General features: G+C 38.2%; 3 protein-coding genes and 1 pseudogene across 5 annotated transcripts; 2 read left to right on the top strand and 2 right to left on the bottom strand.

Annotated features, from left to right (window-relative positions):
* Positions 1-882: 882 nt before the first annotated feature.
* Positions 883-5,630, bottom strand: LOC113583708 (deoxyribonuclease-1-like; annotated as a pseudogene). Its single transcript, XR_014119445.1, has 9 exons — positions 5,504-5,630; positions 4,803-4,892; positions 4,102-4,196; positions 3,909-3,995; positions 2,876-2,998; positions 2,313-2,425; positions 1,915-2,072; positions 1,425-1,518; positions 883-1,218 (listed from the first exon to the last, which is right to left on the bottom strand). The product of XR_014119445.1 is annotated as a deoxyribonuclease-1-like (transcript).
* Positions 5,631-6,578: 948 nt separating this feature from the next.
* Positions 6,579-12,222, top strand: dnase1l4.1 (deoxyribonuclease 1 like 4, tandem duplicate 1). Of its 2 annotated transcripts, none has more exons than XM_027020201.3 (10): positions 6,579-6,694; positions 8,827-8,912; positions 9,084-9,172; positions 9,291-9,377; positions 9,565-9,677; positions 10,446-10,558; positions 10,796-10,953; positions 11,168-11,264; positions 11,883-11,931; positions 12,115-12,222. In XM_027020201.3, the coding sequence occupies exons 2-10, from the start codon at positions 8,832-8,834 to the stop codon at positions 12,129-12,131; spliced, it is 804 nt and encodes a 267-aa protein (XP_026876002.2). In that variant the 5' UTR covers positions 6,579-6,694; positions 8,827-8,831; the 3' UTR covers positions 12,132-12,222. The 2 variants fall into 2 exon arrangements, with proteins under 2 accessions (XP_026876002.2, XP_026876003.2); XM_027020202.3 differs by having other exon boundaries at positions 6,627-6,682.
* On the bottom strand, positions 11,951-14,032 carry tma7 (translation machinery associated 7 homolog). The gene is made up of 4 exons (XM_027020203.3): positions 13,897-14,032; positions 13,101-13,156; positions 12,707-12,794; positions 11,951-12,514 (listed from the first exon to the last, which is right to left on the bottom strand). The coding sequence occupies exons 1-4, from the start codon at positions 13,910-13,912 to the stop codon at positions 12,480-12,482; spliced, it is 195 nt and encodes a 64-aa protein (XP_026876004.2). The 5' UTR covers positions 13,913-14,032; the 3' UTR covers positions 11,951-12,479.
* A 14-nt stretch (positions 14,033-14,046) lies between these two features.
* ccdc51 (coiled-coil domain containing 51) lies at positions 14,047-16,110 on the top strand. The gene is made up of 3 exons (XM_027020200.3): positions 14,047-14,765; positions 14,858-15,022; positions 15,179-16,110. Exons 1-3 carry the CDS (start codon positions 14,451-14,453, stop codon positions 15,968-15,970), a joined length of 1,272 nt encoding a protein of 423 aa, XP_026876001.2. The 5' UTR covers positions 14,047-14,450; the 3' UTR covers positions 15,971-16,110.
* The last annotated feature ends 1,017 nt before the right edge of the window (positions 16,111-17,127 follow it).

Genomic DNA, 17,127 nt, shown 5'->3' with positions numbered 1-17,127 from the left:
GCAGACTATAAGGACAGACTCAGATTTTTTTTCTGCAAAGACAACTTTTCTTGTGTGTCAGGGTATAAAGTTACCCATTGCTGAAACAATTTGACATTAACAATATAAGTAGGCCATTTTTACCCAATTGTCTCCCAGTTAGTCGTATCCATTTCCCGTATCTCTTTCCAATCTTGTTCCTCACACAACAGCAACCAGCTTGTGTGGGAGAGGTCTAGCTCAAGCCTCTTCAGGTCTTTTTGTGTTTGAATCATACCACACTGGAAAAAAATACTGTAATTATAACGGTGAGCGGTAAGGAGGAGGTCGCATGTGAGGAGAAGAGCGAGATTTATTAAGGGCAAATCGAGAGTGGTAGTCAGAGGAGCCCAGGGTCATAGAGCCAATACGGAGAGTTTTAGAATACATAACAAAAACAAGGGCCATGGGCAAATCGAACGCTAGGAAACACAAAGCAAAAGCACACGAAGGCAAACAGTGAAAGCAGGCTATAACATAAACTAAGAAGTAACACACAGAGGTAAGGAAAAATACCGGCTAATGTAAACAGAGGTGCTTTTTTTGGGGGGTGCGAACGGGCTTACACACATACAAACCCAAGCAATACAACGACTCAGACATGGTTTTAATACACGAACTTAACAAGGTAGAAACGAGGGCTAGGTGTGAGCAATCAAACGACGGGCGGAGAAAACGAAACTACGGCATGGAGCTAAATATACACACGACAGGGAAAACATGGAACATGGAAGCTGGGAGGGACTAACCGTGACAGTAATAGCCTACATATTATTTTTAAGGTGGTTAGACAAAAAAAAAAAAAAAATTAGCACAAAAATATCTTTCATTAACTTACATTCAAACAGTTCTTAGACAAAGAAGTATCACAGAATGTAATAACTGTTTATTTGAAATGTAATCTTAGGTACAGATTTATTGATTACATATTCAGAACATCAATTACGCAAAATATAATCTTCATTATATTTCATGTCTTCATGTTGTAGCAAAAAAAAAGACCCATTCAGGGAAATGAGAATGGTTCCTTAGAGTTTGGGTGTCTGGGTGAGCTTGCAAAACATATATAAAATATGTTAACTTGCATATTGTCCTGTCATCTTGCTTTGCTTTTTTTGTTCTTTTTTGTCCTCGAGCCCTCACTACAGACCTGTTTTTCAGGCTCACATCCTCTGGGTAATGGTCCCTGATCTTCAGAGCCTAACAAATAAAGCAGGATTGGACAGAAGCATTTTCTTTTTTTTCCAGTGTAATTCAGATGCCATAATGTAAGAATTTCTGATTACTCAGTTACTACACTATAATTAATGGCATAGTTGCAGTGTAACAGTGGTGAAGAAATGGCAGCGTTAGTTTTTGTATCATATATCTGATTATATCTCACCCAGATTTGTGAATGTGCACACTGTTTCCTCTGATTGTCCGTAGGCATTGTGGAAGTTGAAGGGTTTTGCAGATTTCAGAACCACTGCTTTCATCATGTCCTTGTAAACCACAATCCTGCAGGAAAGGCCAATTTTTAAAGGATTTTTAAGGAAACACAGGAAGTGAAGGCAGTGCCACAGGAAGTGAAGGCAGTCCTCTTCCTGGAGCCACCATGTGGCTTGCCACAAAGAGGATAACCTGTGCTGTGTTTAGTGTTTATAGCTTTTGGAATGATACTATAGTATTTATGAGAGGGAACAGCCATTAAAACATTAGATTTTATGAAAACTGAATAAAAAATGAAATAACTTTTGAAACTATGGGTTTTAGTTGCAACAGCTGTTTAAGTGATATAAAATCATAAGTAATATTAATAAGTTCTAATTCCATGTGTGGCATTATAAGCATAAAAAACATATCAGTATGATTATATGTGTTCAGAGTAAAAATTAATTCTAGTACACGTCTCGCCTGTCAGATGTGTAACTATTGGACAGGCTGGCTGTGGTGTCCACTTTTTCGTTTATCAGCCAGTGGAATTCTTCATCTGTGCAGATTCTGATCTGCCTCATTTTCCTCTTGGAGATGTAGGCCCCATCTGCATTAAAGTCTCCCAGGATCATTATATTCTGGAAGAGACAAATGTGTGTTTAACTAATGATGTCCTGAAGATCATTCATCTTTGTTTTGCATTAGATAAAAGATGCTATGCTGGTCATTACTGCTCAGGTTAGTCACTACCTTTGTTTTCGAGTACCACTGCTTCTACTTGTATGTTTCAACTTGCTGATTCATGGCCCTGCTCTGTTTAAACTCTTGCTCACTGTCCCATATGAATACGGCCATTCCATTCAGGCCAGTGCACTTACATCAATGTTCCACTTCTCTCTGACAGCCATGCACACATCGTAGAGTTCATCCAGCTCTTTGACTGAGTCGTGAGGTTTGGTGTGAACAGGAATTAATACAAAGTCTGTCAGCACTGTAAAGGCACACACACACATGCATGCAAACAGTGCAAGTAAGGCACATTCTAAGCAATTCTTCACATGATTCTTCACAGTCTTTCCTGCAACAGTGACTGTTTTAGCATGGTAAATAGTTGCCACACCCCTGTGCTCTGGTAATTACTTTTAATTAATTCAGTAACAAAGGCTACAGTAGTCATCATCCTGGAAACGTGACTGTGAGCATCATGGGACCTCCTCACCCTATTTCAGAAGCAGGGGTTGCTTATATGTTAGTGCCAACCCCTTCCTCTTTCCTTAGTGATTCAGATTCAGATGAAACCTATTCTCAGTAGGTCCAATTTGGATTTCTTTAATTTAATTTACTTCACATAAATAATAACTATCTGGATTATTATAACAGTCATCTAAAATAAAATGTGTAAAAGGCAAAGGTTCCAGTGATGATGTTGTTTTTTTTAAACTTGGATTTTTAATTGTGTTAGGTGCAGTGAAATGCAGAATGAAGCACTCATATGAGAAGGCATCCTCACCGCCCTGTTGGATGTCCTCATTGGTAAATTTCGATCAGACGAGTTTGGTCCTTCCTATAAAACAAAACCCAGATCATACCATGTAAGTCTCTGCTGTGTCTTTAAACAGGTCAATGATTCATGTTTTCATGGATGTTTTAACTGGCATTATATTAGTTCAGCATATACATTACGAAACATTGGCCATGTCTCATTGAATGTACATCTTTCAGAATATTGATATTTTGATGTAAATGCTTAAGCTTAAAAATGAAAATTGTAACATTTATGACATTTTTTTTAATGCAAACCATCACCACCAACACACCCCATCCCCAACAAGTGGTTCTGAATTATATCTCTGACACACACGCACGCGTGTGTGCGCCGCTCCCAATCACCCGGTTATTAATCACAAGCACCTCTGCTATATTTGTCCTCTCCCAATATAAATCCCACCAGGTCCTCTCCTCCACTGCTGCGCATGGCTCCCCGAAAGCACCCAAGAAGGCGTAGACCAGAGTAGCCTGCACTCTCCCGTTGCCATGCTACGAGCCTCACTGCAAGCATATTTGCTACTTTTAGTTTCTTTTCACCGTTTAGCCAGCTCGATGCTGTGCCTTTGTGGTTCTTTTTATTGCTATGGAGAATAAAGACTCTCCTCGACTACACTTGTGTCTCGCACCCTGTTTGCTGCCGTCACACCAATAAGTGTGAATGGGGGAACTTTTTCTGTTGTAAAAGCTGCTCAAGTAAGTGACCTGATAAAGCTTTTTTGGGTCACTGAACAACTAACCAAATGTGTTATTTCATTGTTTTCATGTCTTCGCTATTATCCAAAAATGCAAAAATACAAACTAAGAGTAGCTGCATCCAGGCTTTGGACTGGTGTTGTATAAGCAGTGTAGAACTTCAGCTGAAAAGCCTACATCAAGACCGACATGTAAAACATCAGAGCATGTGCAATTATTTCTTCTTATGAAACTTACCTATAGAGACAAATTGCTCCTTATAGTTTCCATGGCCCAGGTTGGAACTCATTGTCATGCTGTATGGAAACTTCTTATTGGCTCTGCCCAATAAAAACAAGACCTTTTTTGTGGGGGGTTTTTGTGACTAGTGTTTGATAGCATTTCAGCTGTGGCTGTTTGGTGCATGACAGCGTAGCTGTCCCCAACCCTGTGCTATTCAGTTCCTGCAGGAAATTGGCCATGCCGTAACCTTTTTTGTTGACCTCTTCCAGGATCACAATTATACTGCAGTAGGATACGATCTGTATGAGCATTCAGGACAATGTGTCATTTTCTGTTGTAGGGTTGGACCGTTACACTAGATACACATCTAAATTAATCTGAGCTACTTTACTGTAATGTAATCTGTAACATGCCTCTGCAGTCGAATCAAATCAAAATTATTTATATAGCACTTTTAACAACAGATGTTGTCACAAAGCAACCTTTCAAATGTCCAAGTCCAAGCCACTGAAGAGCAAGCCCAGTGTGACAGTGGCAAGGAAAAGCTCCCTAGAGCTTGAGGAAGAAACCTTGAGAGGAACAAAGTCTCCTTAAGTGGACAAAGGACATTACAGTAGGAACAATATAAACAATAATGAGTTGGATATGCAGGATTTTTGCTTTCTGCAAAGCGTCATGTTTTTCACTAATAGATATAGCTCTTCAAGAATCAGTGAAATTAATTGCTCTGTACGGTTGGCCCACAACCCAGTACACGCAAAGCGTTCAACTAATTAGCCCAGTTAAATGATATATTTATTGCAACTTTGAAAGTAAATTTGATTAATTCAGTAATTTCTCCAAAAACGTTACTTATGAAAACTAATAACCCAAAACAGTTATAAAAGGTTTGTTATTGTAATTACTTTTATGAGGTAATTTCTGACATCCTCATCATTCAGCTTCTTCGGCCCAAGATGTCTGACATTATAAGATGCAATCTTCATGATTGTAGTCTACAAGAGCAAAAAGCAATATATACAGAATGCAGTGCACACATACGCACAGTTCAAAATTTCTAAAATTAGTACAAACACTAAAAATGCAAAACTGCATTTACACTGTCATAAATAAGGCAAATATTTGTAGATACCGCATTTCACAGTCACAATATCTTGTTGTCAGTAAATGACTGGTACATGACTGACAGCACTGTTCCACCACAGACTAAGAGAAATCCAGTTTCACGGTTTCCCATTCTGCTTTTTCCAAATTTCAATAATATGTCAAATTCAGGGAGGCTGCCTCCTTTAACACTTATTCTACTCGCTTTGCAGTCATTCTGAAATAGTAACGTGCTCGGTAAGACGACCTTTCTCTGAAACAGCATTAATTTAGTAGTAAATCATAAGAAATAAGAATAAATACTACTAATAATAATAATAATAAATTATAGTATATTTTACAGTAAATTAGGAACTCGGTAATGCAGTCTGTTTTTACAACAGAAACTATATGAGCAGAACATACTTATGTATCATTAACAATTAGAATGATGATATTTAATGATATTACATTACAAGGTCTATGACAATGTGGGGTAATAGTCAAATGTTAACAAATCTACCTTTCTAATGTAGTTGGTTCTCTTTCGGCAGCCTCGTTTATCTGTGACAGTGGCGAGATGTTGACTCTACTTCCTGTATTTGAGGTGCAGAATGTTCGTTTGTGTGCTTTGCATATGTGCTTCTGTGATCACTTCCCCAGCTCAGCACACTGAACAGAACTACATGGGGTGTGTTTTGTTATGGAGCTTAGTTCGTCCGTATTGGAAAACCTCAGTGGTTGTAAGGAAATGCGCTCTTTTTTTATACGGCATTAGCCGAGCGCTTGATTAATGTCAGCTGAATCACTTTGCAGTACTCTTCTATGGTTATATATTCCTTTTGTCATATATACACTTCTTGTTTGCCTTTCGCTTTCATCTTTTTTCGCATTTGGCTTTCATTGTCAAAAATAGCTGAACTGTATTCACTACACACAAGTCTTTATACATGCAAGATAAATGCATATCCTTCACATTGCTGTCATATACTGCTGCTGTTTTTTGTACAAGTCTGTAAAAATCGTATGCAAAACAGCAACTCACTTGGGAGCATGCCAAGATATTTCATGTTAAACATTATTCCCACGGTGCCTGTAATAAATTCAAAGTAACTAAAAAAAACCTTTGATAGTATTATGTGTTGCATTTTAAGCGTTGCGGTTTAGGTAGGCAATGACATTTGGCAACATGAAGGAGAACGGAGAAGTTTGTGGGTCGGTATTTCAGAGCAGCTCGAAGATCCAGATAGCCTGGATATTTGGACATGCACAGTATGTTGTGCAGCCAGTGTTTTGTTACCCTTGGTACATTTTCCATTTAAGCTAGTAAAATGTATTTCTCTTTCATGAGGCCGACTAGTGCTGAATGAGAATAGCCAAAGGGAGCCTTTGATCAGATACCGCATCTCTGTTCCGTCTCCCCAGCCAATGTTGCATGTTATGTCCAAACAAGCTGGTCAAAGACACACCCTTCAGCAGCATTCCAAAGTTCCTCGTGGGGGGGGGGGGGGGGTGTTGTTTAGTTGTGGCTATCCTACAATACTTGGGCTTAAGTTTGGGGCTGGGCCAAACTGAGGCTGGATGTGATTGGCATTTGTGAGTTGGCCAATCATATGGCCTGTTACCCATACGTTATGTTATGCTCATTGCTGGTAAGAGTCACAGAAACAGACTGTTTCCTGTTCTATATCCTTCGACTAAAGTAAGTGATAAAGTAAGTGGAAATATTTTCTTGCTTTTTGAGCATGTTTGCTAGAATAAACAAGGCAATAAATGAAAATATATTTATTGACTTTACTAGTCACACTTTGATCTATATAATTTGAAACTACTTTAAACAGTACATTCCTATTAGTCTTAAAGAACATAAAGACCTTTAGTTTAATTTAAGTTGATTTATAGAAAATCATGTCCTGGGCTTTCTGAGTTTATATTGTTTTAACCCAAAGTGCATTAGAATCACCCATACCAGGTTAAGTCTTTAAACTATGTATTAGAAAATGCCTACGCCTTTTAACTGAACTTTATGCCTACATGTAAAAGTATTGTGGGACTCTTGACTACAGACTATTAAGTCTTTTCCCTGGATCCAATTACAACTCCATTTATTATGGCATCTAGCTGTGAGAAAAACACTGTCCTTTCATTATTTTACTGTGCCTCCCAGGAACTAACAAAATGTCACATGGTAGATTGGGGTTTCTTCAAAACAACTCGCACTGCCTGTTTTATGGCGTCAGAAAATGGTTTCTGATTTAGAAATAGGAATTGGTTTCATTTTGTAAACCTTGCTTTTCAAAAAGGTGTCTTTAATTTAATTGCTTGATTGGATGCTGGACGGAGCTAGATCAGACCCTACACAATATAATATAATATCATTTTCCTACACAAATCTCCCAATAATCTAGGATTACCATAAATCTACCAATAATCTAGGTTCACTATGAACCACTATATCTGTAATAATTCTACACTTAGCCCTCTTGAACAAACATGGTGGTCAGATCTGTAAACGTAACTACAAACTACGCATGACATCTTGTCACTGGACAAAGTCATATGGCTACCCTAAACACTGGTGTTTTTGTAACTACAGCAGTCACGTGCTGATTCATGGCTACAAATTATCAACTTATACATTTATACAATATCAGAGGCCAGGCCTCCAGCCATTGGGCAATGATCATGATATGATTGTAGAGTGCTTGTGACTTTGATCACAGTGAAGATGATCTGTTGGATGTGTGACGCAGACCGGTTTTCCCACCATCAGGCAGGCATGGCCCAACTTTACACCCCTTGAAATATTTTACTTGTAATGCATGGGGAGGATACTCCTGATGAAGGAAAGAGATAATTTCTTTTTTTGTTTGTGTTATGCCAAATATGTCTAATGATTTCACCAAACAGCTGTTTGCAAAAAAGGTTTAAGATAAATAGATTACTTTTTTACTGTGTGGAATGAAAAGCACTTATCCTTATTATATTGTTTATTATATAATACAGTGTATATAGGTCATTTGGGAGTCTCACATTTCTGTACATAATTCTGGACTCTAAATACTTGCTTTTTTTTTTTTTTTTCTCATTTCACTATTCTTTTGTTGCATTCTCCTCTGGCCAACAATGGTCACCACAATAATAACAATTTTAAGAGAAAAATAAATAAAAAATGAAGTACTGACTGTAGTCAACAATATACTTACAGTATATTTACTGTATACTGTATTCAATAATATACCCAGGAAAGGGGCAAACTCATTAAGCATACTACTACGCGATCTGAAAAGTACAGGGCACTTCCTTCAAGAGACTTTGATATACAGATTCAAAGGGGATGAGGGGGCATCTTCCTTTGGCAGACAAAGGGCACTACAATAGTAACAATATAAACAATAAGGAGCAGAATAAGTAGTGAAAGAGAGAGGAAAATAAATAAATAATAGTGAAAACGAGAAAAAAAAGCAATCAATGTCTAGTCCGGTTTTCAAGAAGTCCTAGTGTCAGTATGCGCGTGTCCAAAACCCATCCCGCATGAGAATGCCCATCAAGCACAACAGAGAAGTAGTAGTAGAAACCAACTGATTCTAATTTAGAGGGTCTTGGGCACTATAAAAGTGAATATTGAAATCAACAAATTGAATCATCAACAAATTCTGTCAAATTATAAAGATCTTACAAAATATATATATATATATATATATATATATATATATATATATATATATATATATATATATATATATATTTGTTTGTTTGTTTGTTTGTTTGTTTGTCTTAACACCTGCAGACATCATCATAAAAAGGTAAAATCTAAAGTAAAACTTTTCTGTTTTTTACATTCAGGCATCATGAAAATAGCTTCTTTCAATGTTCAGAAATTTGGAAAGAGGAAATTATCAGATCCAGCAGTTGTGACAACTCTTGTTCAGGTAAAGATATACACACATCTGACATATTAGCACTGTACTATCTACAGTTTTGGTAAACTGAATGTAATAATTGATAATGCATATTAACTGATAAGCTGCCAAACATCACAAATTAAAAATTAAAATGGAAAGTGCATCATTGCATTATGCTTTGCACGGTTCTTCTTTCAGACAGTGTCACGTTATGATATCGTAGTCATTCTGGAGGTGGTGGATGCAAGTGGGAAAGCCGTGGACATATTTATGAAGGAGCTAAACAAGTAGGCCAGGCAGGCCTGACACTCAATTAATGTGGTTCTGAAGTGAAATTGCAGAAATTACTTAACTGGAAACATTTCCAGTTATGTTAAATTTTGCCTTTTCTTTCTTTTTTAATAGGATCAACCCAAAACGTCCTTTCACTATGAAGATCAGCACACGCTTGGGAAGGACAATGTACAAAGAACAGTTTCTGTTCCTTTATAGGTAAACCCTTTTGCCTTAAGGAGAAAAGCATTCAAGACTGTAGGAATGCCTTTGGGTATGCTGTCATATACAAGATATCTAACTGGCCAGTTAATGGAAACATACCAATTCCATCTCTATGTCTCCTAGCTTGTCCTTGTTATGACTAGTATGTGGAGACTTCGTTAGCTTGCATTTTCAATGACAGGGAGGATCAGGTGAAAGTGATTGGAACTTATCAGTATGAGGACAATCAGCCTGGAGATGAGGATGCATTTGATAGAGAGCCCTATGTTCTGCGGTTCTCCTGTCCCAGCACAGGTAAGAAATAATGCAGGAGTATGCTGAGGAGCTCATCATCAACTACATCCCTCTTTCCCCATACAGTTTTACTTTGTAAGACTGCTGATACAAGGTATCCTATTCTATCCCAGGCCTGAATGGGACATAATGAGATACTGTGAGTTTTAAAGATGATTTCAGCTAGTCTTACACTAGATACTCCATTAACTGTTAACAGACATTCTATGTTCTCATGTTGTTGGTAGTTGCTTTGTTAAATCTATCAGTGGCACCAATAATGAATAAAATATAGAAATACAAATGTTCAATAACCTTTAATATTAGATGAGAAAAAGCCTACACCATGCAGATTGAGTCTGAACAGCATATCTTCATAATGTTACTAAAACATACCATGTACTATATAGGCAGTAACAACCAGCATGTTATTTAGATATAGTTAATAATAAATATTTCTACAAGTGCAGATATTTGCACAAATATAGTACCCTTTGTGGTAAGTGAATTAGTCATTCCACTGACTCTAAATATGCAATCTATAACATGTTTTTGAAAATTTAATGGCATTTGTTTTTAGACTTATGTTAAGCATGTAAACATTTGATAGATTTGTTGATGCATGAACATGGTTCAAATTATAATTGATATCGTTTACATTTCAAGAGAGATATATGCCAGATGCAAGATTTAATTTCCTCGAATTCATTCACCTAATGAACTTTATGATATGAAACCTGTCAATGAAATATAATCAGCTTTATGATTTGGATGTGTGTGTCTTGGAAGTGGTGAAAGATCTAGTAATGATCCCTGTCCACACTAAGCCTGATGACTCTGAGAAGGAGTTAGACGAATTGTATGATGTTGTCCAGGTTGTGAAACAGAAATGGAAAACTGATGTAAGTCTAATTCAACTACACAGCTTTCATCACCAATATAATAAAAATGTGTCTATAATTAAAATATTTAATCCAAATGTTCCACACATAGAAAGGATCCATAAGGATTTAATGTAATTTACTGTAGAGAAATCATCCAGAAAAGTACCCTTTGATGTTCTAGAGGGATATGCAAATATGATAGATTAAAATACATGAACCAAAATGTGAAAATATCATGTTATTTTTCACACTCAGAATATCATGGTTTTAGGAGACTTTAATGCAGATGGCAGTTATGTATCCAAAAAAGAGATGAAGGCGATTCGCATCTTCAGTGACAAAAACTTCCACTGGCTGATCACTGATGATGTTGATACCACCACACGTACGGGAAACGATAATACTTATGACAGGTTTGTTTATCATGATCATACCTAGGTGATGGAAGGAAGCCATACCTGGTTATATTTTCACACACTGACCAATCCTGGCCTGGGAGTGAATTAGTTATTCCACTGACTCTCAATATCACTTCAGATCATTTTGAGCCGAGGCTGTTATTGCCAGGCAAATCTTTTTTGTTGGCCTTACTAATGAATTGACTTGCATCTCTAATTACATACTCAGGATTGTGGTGCATGGAAAGAAATTGCTAGACGCTATTGTGCCAAACTCTGCCAAACCATTTAACTTCCAAAAGGAATTTGGACTGACTGAATCTGATGTAAGTACTATTAATACGTCTTTAAAAATAAAGGCTTGCTGATAGTTTTCAAGTCTTTTCTTTATACAACTTGATAAGTATAAACATGTATTATCAGTGACAATTACTTTTGGATGTCTAAAGCACTTCCGTCCTTAGTCAATCTTGGGAATGTGATAGTTTTAATTTCTGTTTGCCAACAAGTGAGTTTTTTGTTTGTTTGTTTGTTTTTTTAAGCAGAAGCAGTGTTTCCATGCACATTTCTCTAGATAACTGTTAGGTCTTGCATCAGTTCTGTTCATTTACATTAACGGCATTTAGCAGTTGCTCTTATACGGAGCAATTTACAAAAGTGCTTTGTCATTTACTCATATAATACATCCTAGCCAGTGCAGTAGCTTAGAGTCCAATACACCAATGATCTAGAATACTGTAGAAATACATGGATTATTGCTGATGCCTATAAGTACAAAATACATAAGGCTTACCTTAAACAATGATAAGTGCAATAATCACTAAGTGCTGTTCATGAATTTGAAGGGTCTCTACCATCAGTGTGTATTTGATTAGTCTTCTCATCTCACTTCAGTCAGTTGGTGTTATACCTTAAGCATCTCTTTGTAAAACATCCCTGTCCAGGCACTCAAAGTCAGTGATCATTACCCCGTGGAGGTGGAACTCAAAGAAGGTGAATCTGCTGGTCATACTTAGTAGCAGAGCACTTTATTTTGTACATTTTCACCATTATGGTAGACTTTTTCCAACAAAGTAAAGAACAAGGAACTGAACATTATACACACAATAATCACAAAACATAGAACTGTCAATTGTCTGTACCTCTCTTTTGCATTAAAGTATCATCTTGTTTTAGGCAAGCGTGGCAAATAGAAAAGATGGAAAAAGCCTGAAGGAAGGAAACCAGCTTCTGAACATGGGCTAAGCATGGATTAAAACAATTTACAATAAAATGTATCTTTAATGTTGTGTGCTAAAGTTTTTTTTCTTCCTAAATACCTTTTGATATGTAGTGAGCAGAGTGTATGTATATATTCCATCTATTATGCATACAAAATGTAAATACAGCAGTAAGTTACAAAACTTTATTTGATACGGTTTCCTTACAAAAGGATTGTAAAGTAAATAAAAATGCTATTTTCTGTGAACCCACACTAGACAGAATGGCAGTTCATTAAAGCAGTTCCAAAACATGTACAGCAAGTCAACACATATTACAATTCATTTCTTTCCAGACTTTTTGATTCCACCAGTCCCTGTAAAAAGACAAGACAGTACAAATAACTGAAAATTATGCATTTTTGTGTCCTTAAGAGTATGCAAACACAATATCCCTTACTGAAACAGTGCAAGTATCTACTGTCGTCATCAAGGGCTACTTGAGCTTTAATTCACTACTAGCTACAATGACAGCCATGACATGCTTTTCTTGACAAACAGACAGATACCTAAAGGTCCTTTCCCTGCTGCTTTAGCTTTCAATGCATCCATGGCTTTTTGATCCTCCTTCTGTTTCTGTTTGAAGGCTACTTCATCCTGTAGTATGTGTGGAAAGGAAAAACAAACATGTTTGTGTTCAGATGGATCTTCAAACAGTAGATAGCCAAACCTGTGCTGGGTCCTGTTTGCCAAAATAATCATACTGTTAAGATAATCTTAAATGGGAGAGAAAGACACTGTGGTCAGTGTAATACTTGCTCTACCACTTAAAGATGATCTGTGTTTGACAGTGACTTTGGGAAACTCAGCCCTTATCTTTTACCACGTGTGTGAGGCATGCATCACAGTTTACCCAACAGTTACTTCAGTTTGCTGTGTGTTGTTCTCTAATGATAAACTCACATCATCCATCTCCTTTGCTTGTTTCTTGGGAGCCTTGAGGGGTTTCTTCTTACCTCCTGGAGGTGTAAATAAATAAATGTCAGACCTAATCCACATGTCACATCTAATTATGGAGGTAGTTAAAAAGGTAGAGATGAACCACCAGTCAGATGCACCTATTGGACAAATGGGATTGTACAAGAGGTTAATCTTTTCAAAGCTGTGATTCATAGTTTTAGTCTAATGTCTATTACTGGGAACAGACTGCCCTTTATAACAAAAATAATACAGACCGTAATGTAATCACACACACACACACACACACACACACACACACACACACACACACGAGCAGCAGTTAAAAATTTTTAAAAAAAAAAGGCTCCGAAGAAAACGGACCAAGCTAGCTAAGTAAAATGCCGACATGAGGTTACTGGGGTACCTTAGCCTACTGGACAACATAGGCTGGGTAGCTAGCAAAGCTACTTCTTTGTATAACACAACAGCAACATGCAATCGACAAACTAAACAGTTGCGATGCTTTTGCCATATCGCTAGCTAGCTAGCTAACGTGACATAAACTGGCACAAAGTAAGCTAGCTAGCCTAATTTAGATATGCTGGCTAGGTTAGCTAGTTCTCTAGATCGCATGTTTGTCCAGCTAATGCTAGCTAATCTATCTGGCCGGCTTTCTAAGGCTAGCTGGCGTAGTCAGATAAGGTCTTTGGACAACCTAAAGATTCAGGGACTACTAAAATAAAACACGCCCTGTGTCGCAGGGTTCAGGTAATACGACAAACCCCCTCACACGTCTTACCTTCTCTTCCGGACATGTTTGCTAGAAACGGTGCAGTGTGAGCAGGACTCCCTCCTCTCGAGCTTCGTTCAGGAGCTCAGGCAACAAGCGTTGAACCGGAAATAATAGTCTCATCACGCGCCCGAAGATGTAATTCTCCTTCCGTAGCCTGACTGCACACTGCGAGTTAGCAGCCGTATTTGTGAATCAGCCAATGTGTTCAGTTTCTTACTCGACGATTGACAGTACTATCTAAACGGATAATATTCAGATGTTCCGTCGGTACGGTATCGTCATTTAGATTCACGAGTTTAGACTCTGATAGTTAGCTAATATTTAGCTGCCAGGTCAGTTATTGATCTATAACAGTATTGCAATTGTGTTGCTTGTCATCTGTCCATTTGGGTCAGATATTTAGGAATTTAGGTATATATAGTTATAGTTTTACTCTTATCTTTAAACTGATTCAAAGAGTAGGGGAATACTGCCCTCTGTTTATTGTAACCACATTACAGAGTCCTTTAAGGTCACAAGTTGGATAGTGTTGCCCCCCCCCCCCCAAATGAAAGTGTTCAATGAGTTGTAGAGGGAGCTGCATAATGCCAAGGAAGTATGGCACGTGCTTCTACCTGCTCAACTTCCCTAGCAGACTCCAGTGGCATGTCTCCATATACAGAACTTACTCCTCCCACAAGCAAAATCCACAGGACAAAATTCTGTCAGCTCAGGAGTGGACATCGACCGCGGTAAAGAATGTGGCAGAGATCGGGAAACAGTGGGGGCAGAATTCTGTGAAAACCGTGACAGCTACTGCCAATTACTGGTGGGGAAAATATGAGGAATTTATTGGCCTCAATGAAGTTAGAGATGCTCAGTCCAAGGTTGCAGAGGTAAGTTATGTGGAATAAGTACAGAAATTATATTTCATGTTAGTGTAACATCTTTGTGTTCTCATATGTATGTGTTCATGTTTTGTCGTAAGGCAGAGAAGCAGTTCATGGTAGCCAGAGGAATGGTCCGGGAGTCGCATTCAAGTTTGGAGACTCTTCAGACAAGACTTAAGGAAGTTAGAGATCGCCTGGACCGAGTATCGCGAGAGGAGGCACATTACCTTGAACTAGCGACACTGGAACACAAGTTACTTCAGGTGGGGTGGATCATTAAGAGAGACCCCTAATATGTATTAAAGTCTCTGTGTGGTCTTCAGTGCACTACAGCTTATCACTCTATTAACTTGAAACCTTGATAAAATTAATATATATACATGTAATGCTTTCAAGCTTTAACTTCTTTATGTGAATAGGAAGAGCGGCGTCTCAAAACAGCCTACGAAAATGCAGAGGGGGGAGAACGTGAGAAATTTGCCCTGTTCTCTGCTAGTGTGCGAGAGAGTCACGAGAAGGAGCGGTCGCGGGCTGAACGCACCAAGAACTGGTCCATCATCGGATCGGTGCTTGGCGCCATCATCGGGGTAATAGGGTCCACTTATATAAACAGGGTTCGCCTCCAAGAACTGAAAAGCCTGCTTCTGGAGGCTCAGAAGGGACCAGCAAACCTACAGGAAGCTATTAAAACCCAAGCCAGTTTGCACAAGGACCAGCAAGAAGAACTCAGAGGCCTCATAGAGTTGCTTAGGGCAGCCATTAAAGACGAGGCAGGTGAGGTGCGAGATGCCGAGCGTGTGTCTGTTCCAGTGACAGAGGCAGTGACCGCTGAAGGCCCTACCCCCAAGGCCAGTGTCTCGGAAGGAGCCGTCAGAGAGATACTGCTCCGCAGCCAAAGAGCTCAGGATCTCATGGAGGACCTTAAACCCCAGCTGAAGCAGCTGGAGCAGAGAATGAGAAGGGTGGTGGCCGAGCTTCAGGCTGTGAAGACATCCGTAGCGGGCCGTCCCACCGAGTTGCCGGTCATCCAGGCCACGGATGCGCAGTTCTTGGTGTGCAACACGGAGAGTGTCATCAAAGGACTTGACCAAACAGAGAAGAGATTGGAGGCTCAGATTAATAAAACTACTCTGTATAACACTATTCTTACTTACACAGCATTTGCTTTAACAATGCCAGTGTTGTATATTATCTTTAAAGGTACACAATGAAGTGGTGTAGGACACTTTATACGCACTGGAGGGCCCATCTTAGTCAAATAAGTAACCTGAGATTTTATAAAGGAGGTTGGAATTGCCAAGGTATTATGCACCAAGTCATGGTAAATGTTGATTAAAAATGTTAAATTTGAGCCTGTTACGTTTCACTTTATTTAAACTAAGTTTCCTCAAGTACAAATATGAATTAGAAATGAGCCAGTATAAATGACAGTTTACACTGAGCTGTATTTTAAATAGCTAACAGTGGAACAATATCGTGCCACCTTGTAAGAGATGATTACATTTTCACACTTGGACCGCTTCAGCGTTTCAAAAGGTCTCGGAACATAGTATGCATATACGAGCATGTCAAATTAACACAGGGTGCTTTTACATATATCCTAGCTCTTTAAATGAACCGAATTGAGTTCTGAAAAGTGAAAGCTATGTTTTTACAGTGCACGAATCAAGCGGATCACAAGAGGAAGCTTCACGAAGCTTTTGCGGCTTCGTCATATGTGCCGATACGATTTCGAAGCATTAATGCACTGAAAACTCCGACACCAGATCAGAGTGACACCTGGTGGTTTGCACTTATTGTAGCAGTAGTAAGGTTAAAACGGCGAACTACTGCAAGCTACACGTTACTCCATTTATTTGAGTTGTTCCTATCACCACTGGGACAATCTTGGTAACCTTACACATTCTTTCTATTCTTTCTGGAGGGACCTTGGATATAAAACGTTGATCCAGCATCGTGATTCCCCGCTCCGCCACATAGAATATTATTCTAACGTATAAAACTAGATTTATTATTTATATATGTATCACTTAGCAATTACCCTGTGATCAACGAAGCCATAAAACCGATGAATAAATATTTCAGGGAATTTTAAAGCCCTTAGTTATTTTAGTTTTTATTAAATTTGTACATTTTACATTATATTGCTAAAATATGCTCCATGTACACTTACGTCGTTCAGGTAGGCATTTAAAGATAATGCGTAGGCTATAATTCCTCTCTCTCTGTCTGTGTGTGTGTGTGTGTATGTGTGTGTGTGTGTGTGTGTGTGTGTGTGTGTGTGTGTGTGTGTGTGTGTATGTGTATATATATATATATATATATATATATATATATATATATATATATATATACACACACACACACA

Source organism: Electrophorus electricus, chromosome 22 (assembly GCF_041902795.1).
Source record: "Electrophorus electricus isolate QZ-2024a chromosome 22, ASM4190279v1, whole genome shotgun sequence".
In the NCBI taxonomy this organism is placed as follows: Eukaryota; Metazoa; Chordata; class Actinopteri; order Gymnotiformes; family Gymnotidae; genus Electrophorus; species Electrophorus electricus.
This window is presented reverse-complemented; position numbering and strand designations above follow the sequence as displayed.

What these genes read in the sequence shown, in the direction of transcription:
- dnase1l4.1 (XM_027020201.3), top strand. Translation starts at nt 8,832, where the DNA reads ATGAAAATAGCTTCTTTCAATGTTCAGAAATTTGGAAAGAGGAAATTA. An exon ending in TTTATGAAGGAGCTAAACAA is followed by an intron (nt 9,173 to 9,290) that starts GTAGGCCAGGCA and finishes CTTTTTTAATAG; the next exon opens with GATCAACCCAAAACGTCCTT. An exon ending in AACAGAAATGGAAAACTGAT is followed by an intron (nt 10,559 to 10,795) that starts GTAAGTCTAATT and finishes TTTCACACTCAG; the next exon opens with AATATCATGGTTTTAGGAGA.
- ccdc51 (XM_027020200.3), top strand. Translation starts at nt 14,451, where the DNA reads ATGAGTTGTAGAGGGAGCTGCATAATGCCAAGGAAGTATGGCACGTGC. An exon ending in CTCAGTCCAAGGTTGCAGAG is followed by an intron (nt 14,766 to 14,857) that starts GTAAGTTATGTG and finishes TTTTGTCGTAAG; the next exon opens with GCAGAGAAGCAGTTCATGGT. An exon ending in TGGAACACAAGTTACTTCAG is followed by an intron (nt 15,023 to 15,178) that starts GTGGGGTGGATC and finishes TTATGTGAATAG; the next exon opens with GAAGAGCGGCGTCTCAAAAC.
- tma7 (XM_027020203.3), bottom strand. An exon ending in AAGCAAAGGAGATGGATGAT is followed by an intron (nt 12,795 to 13,100) that starts GTGAGTTTATCA and finishes CACATACTACAG; the next exon opens with GATGAAGTAGCCTTCAAACA. An exon ending in AGCAGGGAAAGGACCTTTAG is followed by an intron (nt 12,515 to 12,706) that starts GTATCTGTCTGT and finishes GTCTTTTTACAG; the next exon opens with GGACTGGTGGAATCAAAAAG.